Source organism: Cnephaeus nilssonii (genome assembly GCF_951640355.1).
Source record: "Cnephaeus nilssonii genome assembly, chromosome: 19".
NCBI classification, from domain to species: domain Eukaryota; kingdom Metazoa; phylum Chordata; class Mammalia; order Chiroptera; family Vespertilionidae; genus Cnephaeus; species Cnephaeus nilssonii.
The window spans coordinates 6712495-6726487 of NC_137090.1; the positions used below are offsets into that span (position 1 = coordinate 6712495).

At 45.8% G+C, this 13993-nt stretch overlaps 1 protein-coding gene across 2 annotated transcripts in view; it reads right to left on the bottom strand.

The window, feature by feature from the left end:
* Positions 1 to 699: 699 nt before the first annotated feature.
* KCNJ16 (potassium inwardly rectifying channel subfamily J member 16) overlaps positions 700 to 13993 on the bottom strand; it is a 40934-nt gene continuing 27640 nt past the window's right edge. Inside the window, exons 2-3 of one of the 2 annotated variants that reach the window (XM_079796786.1) lie at positions 3718 to 3838; positions 700 to 3197 (exon numbers count right to left, since the gene is read on the bottom strand). In XM_079796786.1, coding sequence (XP_079652912.1) covers positions 1844 to 3103 — 1260 coding nt within the window. In that variant the 5' untranslated portion in view covers positions 3104 to 3197; positions 3718 to 3838 and the 3' untranslated portion in view covers positions 700 to 1843. The remainder of the gene's footprint in view (positions 3198 to 3717; positions 3839 to 13993) is intronic. The other variant, XM_079796787.1, reaches the window with a different exon arrangement.

A 13993-nucleotide genomic window follows, 5' to 3' on the forward strand; every position in this document is an offset into this window, starting at 1 on the left:
AAAGAGGGAAAGGAAAAAAGGAAGGGGGGGAGAGGGAGGAGAAAGGAAAAAGGCAAAAAGAAATAAAAAGAACATCGTTTTATGTACCTGTGTATTTTACTTTGATTGGTCATCTTGGAGTATGGGATTCAGATCCTTTGACTTATGTGCTTTAATTTAAATAGAAAAAGAGAGACTGAGAGAAGGAGATTCCCCAGAAAAAGTCAAAACTATGTGCGTGTATATATATATTTAAATAAAATAAACAAACAAAACACTGTGGCATATACTGATTGCCAACTCGGAAATCATGTTAAGAAAACATGCAGATAATTCTGAACGTAGCTAATAACTCTTCAGTTTATGGAGCTAAGTGACTCTTCATCGTAGGTGATTGAATTTGTGTTTAAAGTAATCATGGAAATAAGAGTATCCAGACATAGCTCATGTCCTCAAATGCAAGCAATGGGACAGCCCTCAGCTTTTCCATTTTAAAATGTGCATTAAATCACTTTAATTACATTTCACAAAAATCTCCCATGTAAATGACTGTTCTAAATTCAATGGAAAATTTTCTCAAAATCCGTAGTTCAAGTTTTGTAAAGTGACCAAGACATGCAGCATACATAACTGCTTCCGGGCACAAATAAATATCTCCCCCCTCTCCCCGTACCTCCCCCAGCCCTGCCCAGGAAAGCTGCAGTCCTTGAGGGCGGGCGCTGCTGAACAGGTTTCTCCCAGAGCCTGAGCATGCTCCTCGCCGCCCAGGCCCTCGCCCTCTCTCTGTGAGCCTGTGCCTCCCTTGTCCTTGGAGAAGGTGGGAAAGGTGGGAAGAAGACCCCTTGTCAGAAAGCCATCAAAGGTCAGCCTTCCTTCTCTCTGCCCTTCCTGGTTGGAGTCAAGCGGGGCATCGGAGGGAGAAATACTGCTCTGAATAATGACAGTGACTTCTCCGCTGCCTCATGGGTTGGAGGAAAATAGCCCCCGGCACTCACTGAACATTACCTGGGCAAGTGGCTGTGGAGAAAGGTCTGAATTGCTGGCACTGCCCTTTCCTCCCAGCCGCTACCTCCTCCTGCGGATGCCAAGACACACTGGGGGCAAACAGAGGGACTCCATCGGGAAAGCTGATGCCATCGTTAAATATCGCAACATGACAACCTACAAAATGCGTGCCTTGCGTGGGTCTTGGTTAGATGATACGATGTTTTCATAGGAAGCCTCTCATTACACTTTGAATTACGATACACGAAATATTATTATTATTGATGCTGGCTGCCTGTTCTATTTTTATTTATTCCAGTATCCTACCTTTCACCTTTCTCCCCGATATGGAACATTATACTTCCAATTGAAGATGCAAGTATATGGAATCATCAAAGGAGATAAAACTTATATTAATCAATTAGACGCTTAGTAGCATCCCTAATACAAAATTTGCTAGCAAAAAAAAAAAAAATTTGATTGGAGCCCTGACTGCTTTGGCTCAGTGGATAGAGCATCAGCCTTCGGACTGAGGGGTCCCAGGTTCGATTCCGGTCAAGGGCATGTACCTTGGTTGCAGGCACCTCCCCAGTAGGGGGCGTGCAGGAGGCAGCTGATCCATGTTTCTCTCTCATAGATGTTTCTAACTCTCTATTCCTCTCCCTTCTTCTCTCTGTAAAAAATCAATAAAATACATTTTTTAAAAATTGATTGGATATTACATAATTTTTTTATTATCTTTCATCAAGTTTAACCTGCTCTTATTATCAGCATCAAATACAGCTATAACATTCTTGTAAAGCCCTGTTTATAACTAACTACTTGCCTTAAGGTGATTTGGCTAGAGAGCAAAATGATGGAGTGGAATTACGATTTGGGACTACATTTGGGATTCCACGGAGATTCTATTTAAAGTCAGGAGAGCTTTCTGGTAAGGTGCTTCCTTACACTCATCCAGGGCAGAGCTGGGGGGCTCCTCGGGGCTTTCGCAGCTGCTGACGATGGCAACGGCACTGAATGACCTTCTCCTGACCTTGGTGTCTGACAGGCCGGACCCTCGGCCTGGGGGGGCCTTCTCCATGTTGTGCAGCTGCTGGTCCTTCCAGTCCAGCTGTTTGGCGCTGCAAAAGGGGGCGTAGACCTCCACGCTCCCCTCGAACTGTAAGCAGTTCACTTTGTAGTACTTTCTCTTCACCTCCAAGACATCGTTGAACCTGTGACCCCAGAGAATCTCCCGGGGGACGTAGGAACTTCGGGATTGGTGGGAGGTCCCCGTGGAATCGCCCGTGTAGATGAATGTCACCAAAATCTCAAAGTTGTCCTTGGCCACTGCCTTCCGGTCCAGGGAGTACAGAGGGCTCTCGTGGTCGATTTCATGAACAATGGTGACGGGCGTGACAAGGATAATCTGGTCATTGACCAGCTTGAGGTCTTTGAAGGCCATGGTCATGCGGCCCTCGCTGTCTTCTGTGTAGCGGAGAAGCTGGGCCCGCACGGTGCCTTCCACCACGTGGTTGGGCCGGAAGTCCCCGATCCGCCACATGAGGCAGAGTTTCCCATCCCTCATGCCGATGAGGGCGAAGTAGCTGAAGCGGATGGTCTGGGCTCTCTTCCGAGCCGTTGCCATCTTGGCCAAGGCAGCTCCGATGATGAAGGTGTTGATGATGCAGCTCAGGATGGACTGGAGGATGACCGTGAGCACGGCCACAGAGCACTCCTCGGTGACACAGCGGTAGCCGTAGCCGATGGTTGTCTGGGTCTCCAGGGAGAATAAAAAGGCGCCCGTGAAAGAGTGGACGTTGTCAACGCAGGGCGTGATGTCCGGGTTGTTCAACAGGTCTCCGTGGTGAAAGGCGATCAGCCAGAAGATGGAGCCGAATATCAGCCAGGAGAGGATGTAAGACAAGGAGAAGATGACGAACATGTGGCGCCACTTGGTGTCGACCAGGGTGGTGAAAATGTCCACCACGTAGCTGCCCCACTCCCCGAAGATGTGCTTGAAGTACACGTTGCAGCTGCCGTCCTTGTGCAGCAGCCGCCGGCGGGCCCGCCTCTTCTCGGCCAGGATGTGCTCCGGGGGGTAACCCGGGAACTTGGGGTCCACATTCACGATCGGGTAGCTGCTGCCGTAGTAGCTCATTCTTGCCTACGGCCTGCGGGCATCCAGGTGAGTTTTGCAGCAGAAATAGTTCAAGGTCAGTTGCTTTCTTTTGGTTTGGGTTTCCAGTTAAAACCTGCAAAAAAAAAAAAAAAAAAAAAAAAAGATACTCACTTGAACTTGAACTTCTATCTTTACAGGAATTTGCCAAATGTTCAATGTTATGTTGTCCCAGAGAGCTAAGACTTGGTTTGAACGCCAGAAATGCTCAGTACGGATTACTCATTTGAGTTTAGGATTCAACTCAACCATTGTAGGAACAAGATAGGAATTAGAGACAATAACCTTTTTATAAATGCATAAGGCTTGCGTGAACACTATGATTGTCCCAAAGGAAATCTCAATACTTTTTCTGAACCAACGTAGAAAAACATTGTCTCATTTTTATAGCCTCCTCTGGCATGAAGGTACTTAGAAAACAAAACAATCGATAATGCAAAAAGGCAGACTATGGCTCAGATATTTATCTAGCAGTCTTATGAGCTTTCTAGCTGTTCAAATCAGGTGGTTTTTCTTAGAGGAAGGAGGCAATTCGAGTTCCCGCCTTAGTGTGACAATGTAACTGCCATGCGGGTGGCTATGATATAGTGTCTCACCTTCGGCTCCTAGGCTTCCTCTCCTCCTGGCCGTTCCTCTTCCTGGTGTCCTCCGGACAGCACGGAGCTGACTGGAACAGTAGCTCAGATTCAACTCCTTTACCCTACTTCTACCTTTACTCTTGAGAGGGAAAAAAAATCTTCCTTAACCCCAGAGGAGTCACAACCCTCCCCGTTCGGCTTCCAGTAAGGTATAAAATTGCTGTGCCTTTGTCTCCTAACATCCATCCTTCTTTTTTCTCTCCTTTTTTTGGCACTGGAAGCTCTTCTCTTCCTCTCTGAATAGAAGCCCGAAAATTTGCCAAAGTTGCTAATCTTATTTCCCTCTTAAAGGGAGCACACTTCACACACACCCTTCCCTCCCTGCCTCCCTCCTCGGTGTATCCCCCAGGCTCTCACGGTCATCCCCAGGCAAAACCATCTCGGTCCCTCCAAATCCAGTCTTAAAAAAAAACACACATCCAGACAGAACATACAGTTCCTATCGCTGTTAGCATTCACGGTCTAGGCCAAAGGTTTCCCCAGCTCCGGCCTGAGAGCAAGTTTTAGAAACCCAATGCTGGATGGCCTTTAGTTACTTGCGGGCGAAATGAAGTCGCCCCTGCAGCCCACTTTATTGGAGTGTTTTCCACTCAGTCCACCTGGGCTGGCCGAGGAGGGGGCGCCAGAAGGAGGGGCACTTGCCAGGACCCTGCCACTCTGCACTGAAAGATGCAGCCGGAGTCATTACTATTCCTGACATGGGGACCCTCTCCCCCTTGAACCCAACCAAGGACCGGATCACTAAGGATTTGTCCGGTCCTCCCAGCTGCCAAAGGGAGGAAAGAGTTAATTTCCCTCCAGTCACAAGGAATCATTTTTCCTCCTCTCCAGGGATCAGGCCCACTTTACAATAAACACTTTGTTCCACGGACCACTGTGGGGATGGACACTCGGCCAAAAAATCCCGCCAGGCATGGACGAGTGTCTCTCAGTCCGTCCATCCACCCGCCACCGATCGCTTCACTGACCCGCCTGTTGTGAGAAGCCCTCAATCGTGTTTTGGGGAGGTCACCGCATAATTTCAGGATGTGCCCCAGGGCTGAGAAAACGCTTACTGGAATGCTGAATGGAAGATATTTCTGCAAATTTTGTCCACAACATATATTGTTCCTTGCAGGTTCCAGCCCGGTTTCTCATTAAAAGACGGCTGCCCAGGGGTTCTCAGTCTCCACTCTCTCACCTGGTCATTCGAGGTGGGAGAATGGGCACATTCAGAAGCAGATTTGGAGATAGGGTTGTTTTCCCATTGAACGCTTCCAACCCAGTTCCTTAAAGGGACCTGCACGGATCGTGGGAGTCTGAGAAGCACAGAGCACAGCTCATAAATCAAGAGCTACTGTGCGACTCGGAACTTCCCTGCTGCCAAAAGAAAAATGATTTTTATTTGAAATGGCATTTGGTTGGCATCGTTTTCAATTCCAGTGGTGCCAACAACTTCCATAAATAAGCCGTTTTTAAAACACCTCCATCAGTATGCTCACTGGCAAATGAATTTGCAATTAAGACAAGCAACAAGTGAACAAATTTGAGTATATGGAAAGTGTATTTCTGAATCATGTAACAATTGCAAGGATACAAGTTACAGCTCTGAGAATTCGGCCTCATACCCGCCATGTCCTTTGCTGTGGTTCATGACTGGGGTTGTTAATTTTAATTTTCCAGAAAAAAAGCTTTGAGATTCTGGTTAGGGCATACACTTTATTAATCTATTCTTAGATTCTCTACCCAAAGGATGTATTTTCTAAAAGGCGATTTTCTAAGCTAACCCACAGATTATAACTATTTTCTTTAGTCTAAATCAGGGGTCCTCAAACTTTTTAAACAGGGGGCCAGTTCACGGTCCCTCAGACCGTTGGAGGGCCGGACTTATAGTTTAAAAAAAACTATGAACAAATTCCTATGCACACTGCACATATCTTATTTTGAAGTAAAAAAACAAAATGGCAAAAACACCCGCATGTGGCCAGCAGGCCGTAGTTTGAGGACGCCTGATCTAAATTCTCCGGCTACCCAATGAGCAAAGAAGTTTATGGAGGCCCCTTTGCCGAATGGCTAGACCAGATAAACATTGATTAATCCAGTTTCCTAGGTCATGTTGATGAGAGCACTTTTCCAGTTGTTCGCCATCAAATCATAGCGTATTAGGCTTGTTGACTGACCGGGCGGCCTCTATTTAACACTGTGTTTCTGAGGACTAAAACCAGGCCCCAATGTTCCTCGGTGCTTTCATAATCATCTCACCACTGACTCCATCATGAAAAAGCACTGGCGGCATTCTTACTTCTCCATTTCCTTTTGCACGTTAAGCTCCTTGCCCTTCAGAAACAGAGGGTGGCCATTTCATTGGCTGCAAAGTTCTCTTTTTCAAGTGAGATTGGGAATGTGATCACTGCCACAACACAACTGTGGGGTGTCAAGTTCACAGGCACATGCTGGGTCAGGTCAGGGCCCCTTCTGCACCGGTTCCCACTGTCTCTCCAGGTCATAATGACAAAGGGAGAAAAAGGACAGCGATTTCTTGGCCCTGACACGGGAGTTCTTTCCAATGTGCAGCCAGAGTAACAGATGGGGTGCATCCTGAGATGGCCACCGACGCTCATTACCATTTGCGAAGACACCTTGGACCAGGCGTCCTCACACTACGGCCCGCGGGCCACATGCGGGTGTTTTTGCCATTTTGTTTTTTTACTTCAAAATAAGATATGTGCAGTGCGCACAGGAATTTGTTCATAGTTTTTTTTTAAACTACAGTCCGGCCCTCCAACGGTCTGAGGGACAGTGAACTGGCCCCCTGTTTAAAAAGTTTTGAGGACCCCTGCCTTGGACGGAAGGTGACCCATTCGTTTACCCCCCCCCCCCCCCAGACACCTGGGGCAGAGCAACTTAGAGGGGACAGCCATCCCAATCCTGACAGCGCCTTTTCTCAGAAGTTCCTTGTATTAAGCTCAGACATTGACAACAAAAGAAATGTTCCTCAATCCACTTAGTCTACTCTGACCAGTGAGATCTGACCTTCGTCCTCAGTCTTCTAGGTCTTTGTCTGAATTCGAGGAGAAACCTCTACTGATTTAGCATGTTTCCAATGGGCTGCATACATGACAGGATATTTCCAACCAAACGAATACTGTCCTGTCTGTCTGTCTCTGATTGTCCATACGGTTCTCCTCATGGGACTCGCCGGTGTGCAGCAAGCCTCTGCTATAGCTTCTCAAAGTCAGCTGTTTACCAAGCAGACGCCTCTTGTAATTAGTTCTCCAAGCTATGTGGAGGGTACAACACAATGCTCCAGGCTTTATAATCCTGTGCCACTTGGATAATAAAATTTGATTTTGTCTTCAGATCTACTTAAGATAAATATAGTAAGAGGAACTACAAATAATGGTCTAGAGTATCTTTGGTAAAATTCACTGTAATAATGCCCACGGCCTTTCAGATCTACCAGTACCATTTCTAGAATGTAAATTGCTTACGTGAAGTCCTCATTGGAAACCAGGTTACTTTCCTGGCAACTATTAGGCACGATAAGTGTCAGTGGAAACTGGAGAGCGACGAGGAAGAGAGCAGAAAGGGTGGCCTACATTCGCAGCATGGGCCATGGTCTTTGAGTACGTGCTTGGGTGCCTGGGGAAGGGGACAGGAGGGTCAGTGAGAGAAGGCATGGCCAGATGGCACATGGGGATGGGCTCTGGTTGCTGGGGAGGAAAGTAAGAGGGGTGTTAGTGAGTTAGAACAAAACCCAAACAAGTTAGGTTATTTTGCTCAAAACTCGTCCTACAAGTTGTTGCCTTGGAATTGTGCCTGAGCCTTATCTCGCCTGGAATCCTCCGAAGACACCCAGATACTGAGGTGGAGCCCATCATTCAGCCACTGAGCACCTGCTTCACCCAGGACCTGCTCTCCAGGGGACAGCAGCTGTGTCCTCTTCTTCCCAACCCTCCCCTCCAACCCAGTCAACTTCTGAGTGGCCAGGGATTTTACCTGTTCCCTGCTATAACCCGGTCATTTCTCCTTCTCAATCAATTTCAGAAAGTTTCTTGCCAGGAAAGGAGTCATATGTGTTATGAGCAAACAACTGAACTGAAAGCTGGTGCTGGGAAGGAGAGGCAGAAACCCCAAGTAGCTGGTCATGTCATCTGGAGACCTTCCAGAGCCCAGCTCTGCCTGAAGTAATATCTCCCTCCCTCCGTCACCCTGCCTCACCCACAAAGCTGCTGCGCTTCAGACAGGAGAAGAAATCTGGGGGCTGGAGGAGGTTTCTTTATTTTCTGGATGTCAAGATAGTACCCAAGTAACATGAATTATAATACTCAAACCACTCTGGTTTAAAAGTCAAATGAAGAAATCGTCTGAGATAAAATGATTTTTGTTGTTTTGGTTCCGCACAGAACCCATGAGCTGGGAAGCAGACCCAGTGCCAAGTCAGCCCTCTGGGCCCTGAGCAGCTTGCGCAAGTCACTGCCTCTAACCCTCAGTGTCCTCAGCCGTGGTATGGGGGTAACACCTGTGTCACCAAGTTACTGGGAGGTTGAGGGGGATAATTAATGACAGGCCATCTTCACTGTGCCAAGCTCACAGTAGTGATTCAGTAGTTATTGCTCCCACAAGGCCTCAGTTTCCCCCTCTGTAAAATGTCAGAGCGTCTGTGGGAACCCCTCTGAGACACTTGCTTGACAACCAGGCAGAAGATATGTGGTTCCCAAGAGCTGTTTTTATTTAAGGTCATGGATGGTACCTCTGTGTCCTACCACTAAGCCACCTGGGCTCCTTCTCTGTCCTTCCACTCCTCCCACAATCCCACGGACCCGGTCATTATCCATTCATTTTCACAACTGTTGGCAAATAAGAGATCCCCTCCTTCCTTGTTCTCAACACACACACACACACACACACACACACACACACACACACACACATTCAACTTAAAGAATTTTATTGCTATTTACTCTGAGTAATCCAAGACTGATAAACTTGGCAGGATTTGACAAGTTAAAGAAATTTATAAGGTAATTACTGTGGACGGTAAAAGGGGTTCTATGGAAAGTAACCTCACAGGATGATCTGATCATAAATATGTAAGTGGACAGGTCATGGTGGCTAGTCATGCCCCAGGCCAAAAGCTTTCTAGTAAAAGGTCTGTCTTTGCCTTAAGCCGGCCCTGTCCACTGTTCTTGTGCATCTAGGTATAACACCTTGGAAATGCCAGGGCACTAGCCCTGGAGGGGGTATTAATCCTCAAGAGAGCATACAATCTTGTTAACTGTTAGCTATCCTGTAATCCAATCCCCGCCTGCTTTCTCCTACATCCATGTAAATTCCCCGCTTAATTCCAGGTGCATAAAAGAAGCTGCAAAGATCTAGCTCCCCAGCATAAGTTGTCACTTGGCTCAAATAAATGCTTATAAAAACGTTTGTACGTCTTTTTATCACGCTTATTCTTTGACTTAAATGGTATACACATGTTGTGCTAAGATGACTCTGAAGGTTTCTAGTTTTTATCTTGAAAACAAGCCTGCCCATCCCTGTCTTGGTTGCATGCCAGCCCCTGCTGCTCAGAATTTACCTGGCGCTGACTGGGTTGGTGCAGAAGTTCAATATTATGAGATCTTATGTTCCTGTAGGAGACCACAGACCAATCTCCCCTTGTGTCAGGAAAGTACTTCACCCAAAGGCCCCCAGAACTGCCCAATGAAGAATTTATTACTGATTGTTCCTATTCTTGTTTTTACTTTTTTTTTTTCAATTGAGCTCCTATTTGTGTGCCAGACCCACCCATTTGTAGGAATGAGTGAACAGAGTCCCACCTGTATGGAATTTGCATTTAAGGGTTGGGCATGAATAAACATGAAGACAATACAGTGAGATAATCACGGATCTTGGGAAGCAAAGTGAAGTGGTGATGGGGAGAACGGCTGGAGCAGGATGGAGGTGCCGTGTAACAAGGGCGTCAGGGAAGGTTTGGCCAGGACCCCATAGTCAGCCCAGTCTCCTCTTTCCCTGGCTCCAGCCTTGGGTGATGCTCTCAGCTCAGGCCTTGTTCTCCGTCCTGATTGTTTGTTTGAGGCCCGTCACTATCTGTCTGGTTGTCAAGGCGCTCAAGGCACTTGCTATTTCTAGGTGTGACCTGGCTGCTGCATCCTTTGTTCTGAGTTCATCTGAAGGCCTGGTTCTCACAGGAACCTCTCATTACAGGAACTCATCTGCATTTTATCGCGGAGTTCAGCATCTCCTGACTACCTGGCTTACAGAACAACCTTTTAAGCCTTTCTTGCCACGTTCACCCCAGTGATTATTCTAACCTGAAATTAAAATATCCCTTCTGCTTTCATGGGGTGCTGGCCAAGCTCCACATGGTCCTGCAGTTGCACAGTTAAAGGGCAAGAATATGGAGATCAAAGCCTCAGTTGATAGCTATGGTTCTACCACATCTTAGCTGTATGATGCCAGCATCTTAGAAATATCTTTATGCTTCCTTGTATTTATTTAAAACACAGGACAATAGTTGACATCTCAAGTGGTTTTTGTAAGGAACAAATCCTATATAATAAAGAGCTAATTAGACCAAACAGCAGAACAACCATCCGGACAAAGCCTGGGCGGCTAGGGGCGGCTAGGGCCGGCTGAGGCAGCCGGGGCTGAGAGAGCCAGCCGAGGCTGCAAGGGGCTGCGAGGGGCTGGCTGGGACTGCAAAGGCCGAGCCCCTTACATGAATTTTATGCATCAGGCCTCTCGTGAATGATATAAAAGAATATAAAGCCTAGCACAGTGAATGCACTCATTCCATATAGTCACCCTTTAACTCTTAATTTGTATAAACATTCCTCCTCTGTTTTGCTCTTGTCTGGGAGAGATGGATACCTGAGCTACAATCTGGAAGATGGATGGGACTTCCTGAATGAGAAGAAACAGAGAAGGAGTTTCCTGGGCAGAGGAAGAGCATTCGCAGAGGCTCTGTGATTCACGGATGCAGAGGGCATGCTTTCCAAAGAACTGAAACTGAGGCAGAGGGCGGGTGTCAGGGGGAGCTGAGCCTGGAAAGAGAGAGAGAGAGGTGGGGCATACATGACCTAGTAGTGATAGGATAAAGTTTGCATTTTTAAAAGATCTCCGACTCTCCAGTGGAAAATTGGTCGGAGACATTTAAAAGCAGACGTGGTGGAGATAAGCCCGGAAGGTATTCCATTGGCCAGGGAAGAGGTGTGGTGGCTGGTATTAGGGTGATGCCAGTGGAGGTGGCGGAAGCCACCTGTCCTGACAGTGTTTCTTCACCCTACACTGGAGCAGGGTCACGTGACCTTGGAGCGGCCAATCAGAAAATCTTGAGAAGGGACACAGGGTGCTGGGTCCTATTACTCCAGGCAGCTACAGGGACTCAGAGGCCAGTGGTGGGCGGTGCACCTGAGTCTCCCCCGAGAAAGGCACAGTCACGGCGCCCAGAGAGTCAGTCCTGAGGTAAGATCCTGCCTTGCCTCCTGTTTCTGCTCAAATTAGGTTTCTTCTCTTCAGACTCCTTTGAGGCTGTGAGCTACCTGGTATCTTATCAATAACATTTCCCCACTTTGTGTGAACCAGGGCTATTTTTGTTGCTCCAAACAGAGGAAATTCAGCTTCATTTACATTTTAGGAATATCTCCACTATGCAAGAGTATGGCCTAATCACTCTCCTTTACTCCGACCATGTAAACAAGCAGCAGTCCTGCTGGTTCAGCTTCGAAGGAGATCTTCATTCTGACCACATTCATCATAGTCAAAACCGCCACGTCTTCAGTGGACCAGGTCTTCAAATGACCACAACAGCTTCCTAAGAAATCTCTTTCTGTCCCTGCTGTACTTGAATCTATTCTTTAAAAAAATAAAAATAAAAATATGGCACTCCTCTGTTTAAAACCCTCCAGTATCTTTCCATTGCAATGAGAGTGAACTGCATAATCTGTATTTTATACAGAGTGTATACATCTGATCTCTCCTTATCTCTGGAAACTCTCTCCTATATTCTTCTCACTGTTCACTCTCTAGCATCACTGTCTCTGTCTTTTCACCAACATAGGGGTCAGAAAACTATAGCCTAAGGGCCAAATCTCATTCACTGTTTTTATAAATAAAGTTTTATTGGAATATATGCAGACCACTGTTTATATATTGCGTATGGCTACCTCCTGTCAGGCCACCACTGCAGTCTTGAGTAGTTGCAACAGAGATCATGTGGTCCACAAAGCCAAACATATTTTCTATCTGAATCTTTACAGAAAAAAGTTTGTTAAATCCACTCAAACACACAATGATGCTCTCGCCCCAGGGCCTTTGCACTTCCTTTTCTGCCTGCAAAGCTGCTTATCGTCACAGATATCTTATCTTTGATATCACCTTTTTAAAGAGGCCTTGACTGATGAGGACTTAAACTAAAACCCTTCACACCACAGTTTTGTGTCTCATTAACATGCTTTATTCATTTTAACACACTTTCCACTACTGACTGAATTCCTTGTTTTTTGGCTGGACTGCCCCCTGGACTAGATTGTAAGGTCCATGAGAGAAGGTCCCATTGTCTTATTCACCACTATGCCCCCAGCAGCTACAGAAATATGTGGCAGGTAGGCACTCATTAGTTATATTTTGGAGGGATGAACTAATAAATCCTCAAGCAATACACACTGAGCACTCGAAGGCATTTTAATCCGAGCAGGAGAATCGTCATTGCTGGAACTGCACACACATCAAGGCTGACAGGTCTCCAGACACCAGCTCTCAATGCCTTCCATTGACCTCACCTTCCCCCGTCCACGCTGCCAGCTCACACACAGTTTAAAAAAACAAAACAAAAGAAAGAAAAATTGCATGTAACTATTCAATTATGCCGCAGAACTATCTGGAAATCTGAAGGTGAATAAAAAAAGGTGCTTAGTACTAAAAAGTGTTCAGTAAACTTTGTTAAAGCAGTGATTAAATTATTAGAAATGTGGTTCTCCTTACACTAATACAGGTTATTATACTGTCTCATTAAAGATTCATTCACATATAATATACATAGATTTTACTTGAACTGTTTCTGGATGTAAGCTGGTTCTATGTGACAATAGTCTATGAACTTGGTACATCCTCTGATCCAGCAATGGCTGTGGTAGCAATTCACCTGAAAGACATGATCGTGGATGGGCAGAGAGTTATGGCTAATTTGTAGGCTATTTGTTGTAGTGAATGTTGCCCACGCCTAGCCATCAATAAATGTGGGATTGATTCATAGGTCATGGTACAATCATATCATTGTTCTCTACTCTTAATGTAGCCATTAAAGGTGATAGAGTGAAAGCATGATAGGAAAAAAGAAGCCACTGCTTAGTGGAAAAAATAAAACGGGGCTGTGAACAGCAGGTACAATATACACTGCTTAAGTTTTATATATGTCAGCATGGAGACGGAGAAGAGACTGAATGACACACCAAAATGCTCGTTGTGCTCTCTGCTTGGTCTGATACTTTGTTTCCCCCCCTTTCTTCTCTTTGCTTATTTATATTTTCTGAAATTTTGCAATGAGCATGCATTACTTTCGCAAAAACAGGAAAATAGGGATTTTCAGCTGGGACTGTTGAAGTGGACCGATTCTCAGGCTGCATACGGGGAAAGCAAACCAACAGCAATCTAAAAGCATTTATTAGCGTGTTGAAAAGGCAGCTATAAATAGCCCAGAGAGGCAGACAGTCTTACAGACGTTCAAAGTCAGACACTGATGCTGTAATTTTTGCTGGAACAATCCACAGAAACAAATATAGTGACATTTAATTCATCTAAGTAAAACCAGATCTCATTTAAAACAAGGAAGGGGGAGGGGTCAGAGGGAGTTGGGTCAGATTTGGCCACGGGGGACCAATTGGAGAAATCATGAAAGCAGCTGGGAACGAATTGGGGGCACACGAAGCCGAGTTAAAATTAAACAGGCACCCAATGCAGCCCCCCTCCCTGCACCCTCTCCTCCCTTCCCCATTCCAAAACATATTAAACTCCTGATACCTTCACTTCTTGGCTTGGCAGACCAAAATCTGTTTTTGGAATCTTTCTTTTATCTTAATATTTTCAATAACTTTGGAAAGAAAATGTTAAAATTGTGCTGTTTTGTAACTTTACTACTTTAAGGTCTATGTTGATAGACTTTTAAGACTTAAGTAAATGGTCCTTTGAAATTAATAAATTTGAGGATAGCAATTAGTATTCATGATGTAGATTTGCTTAAATAGCTGGCCCT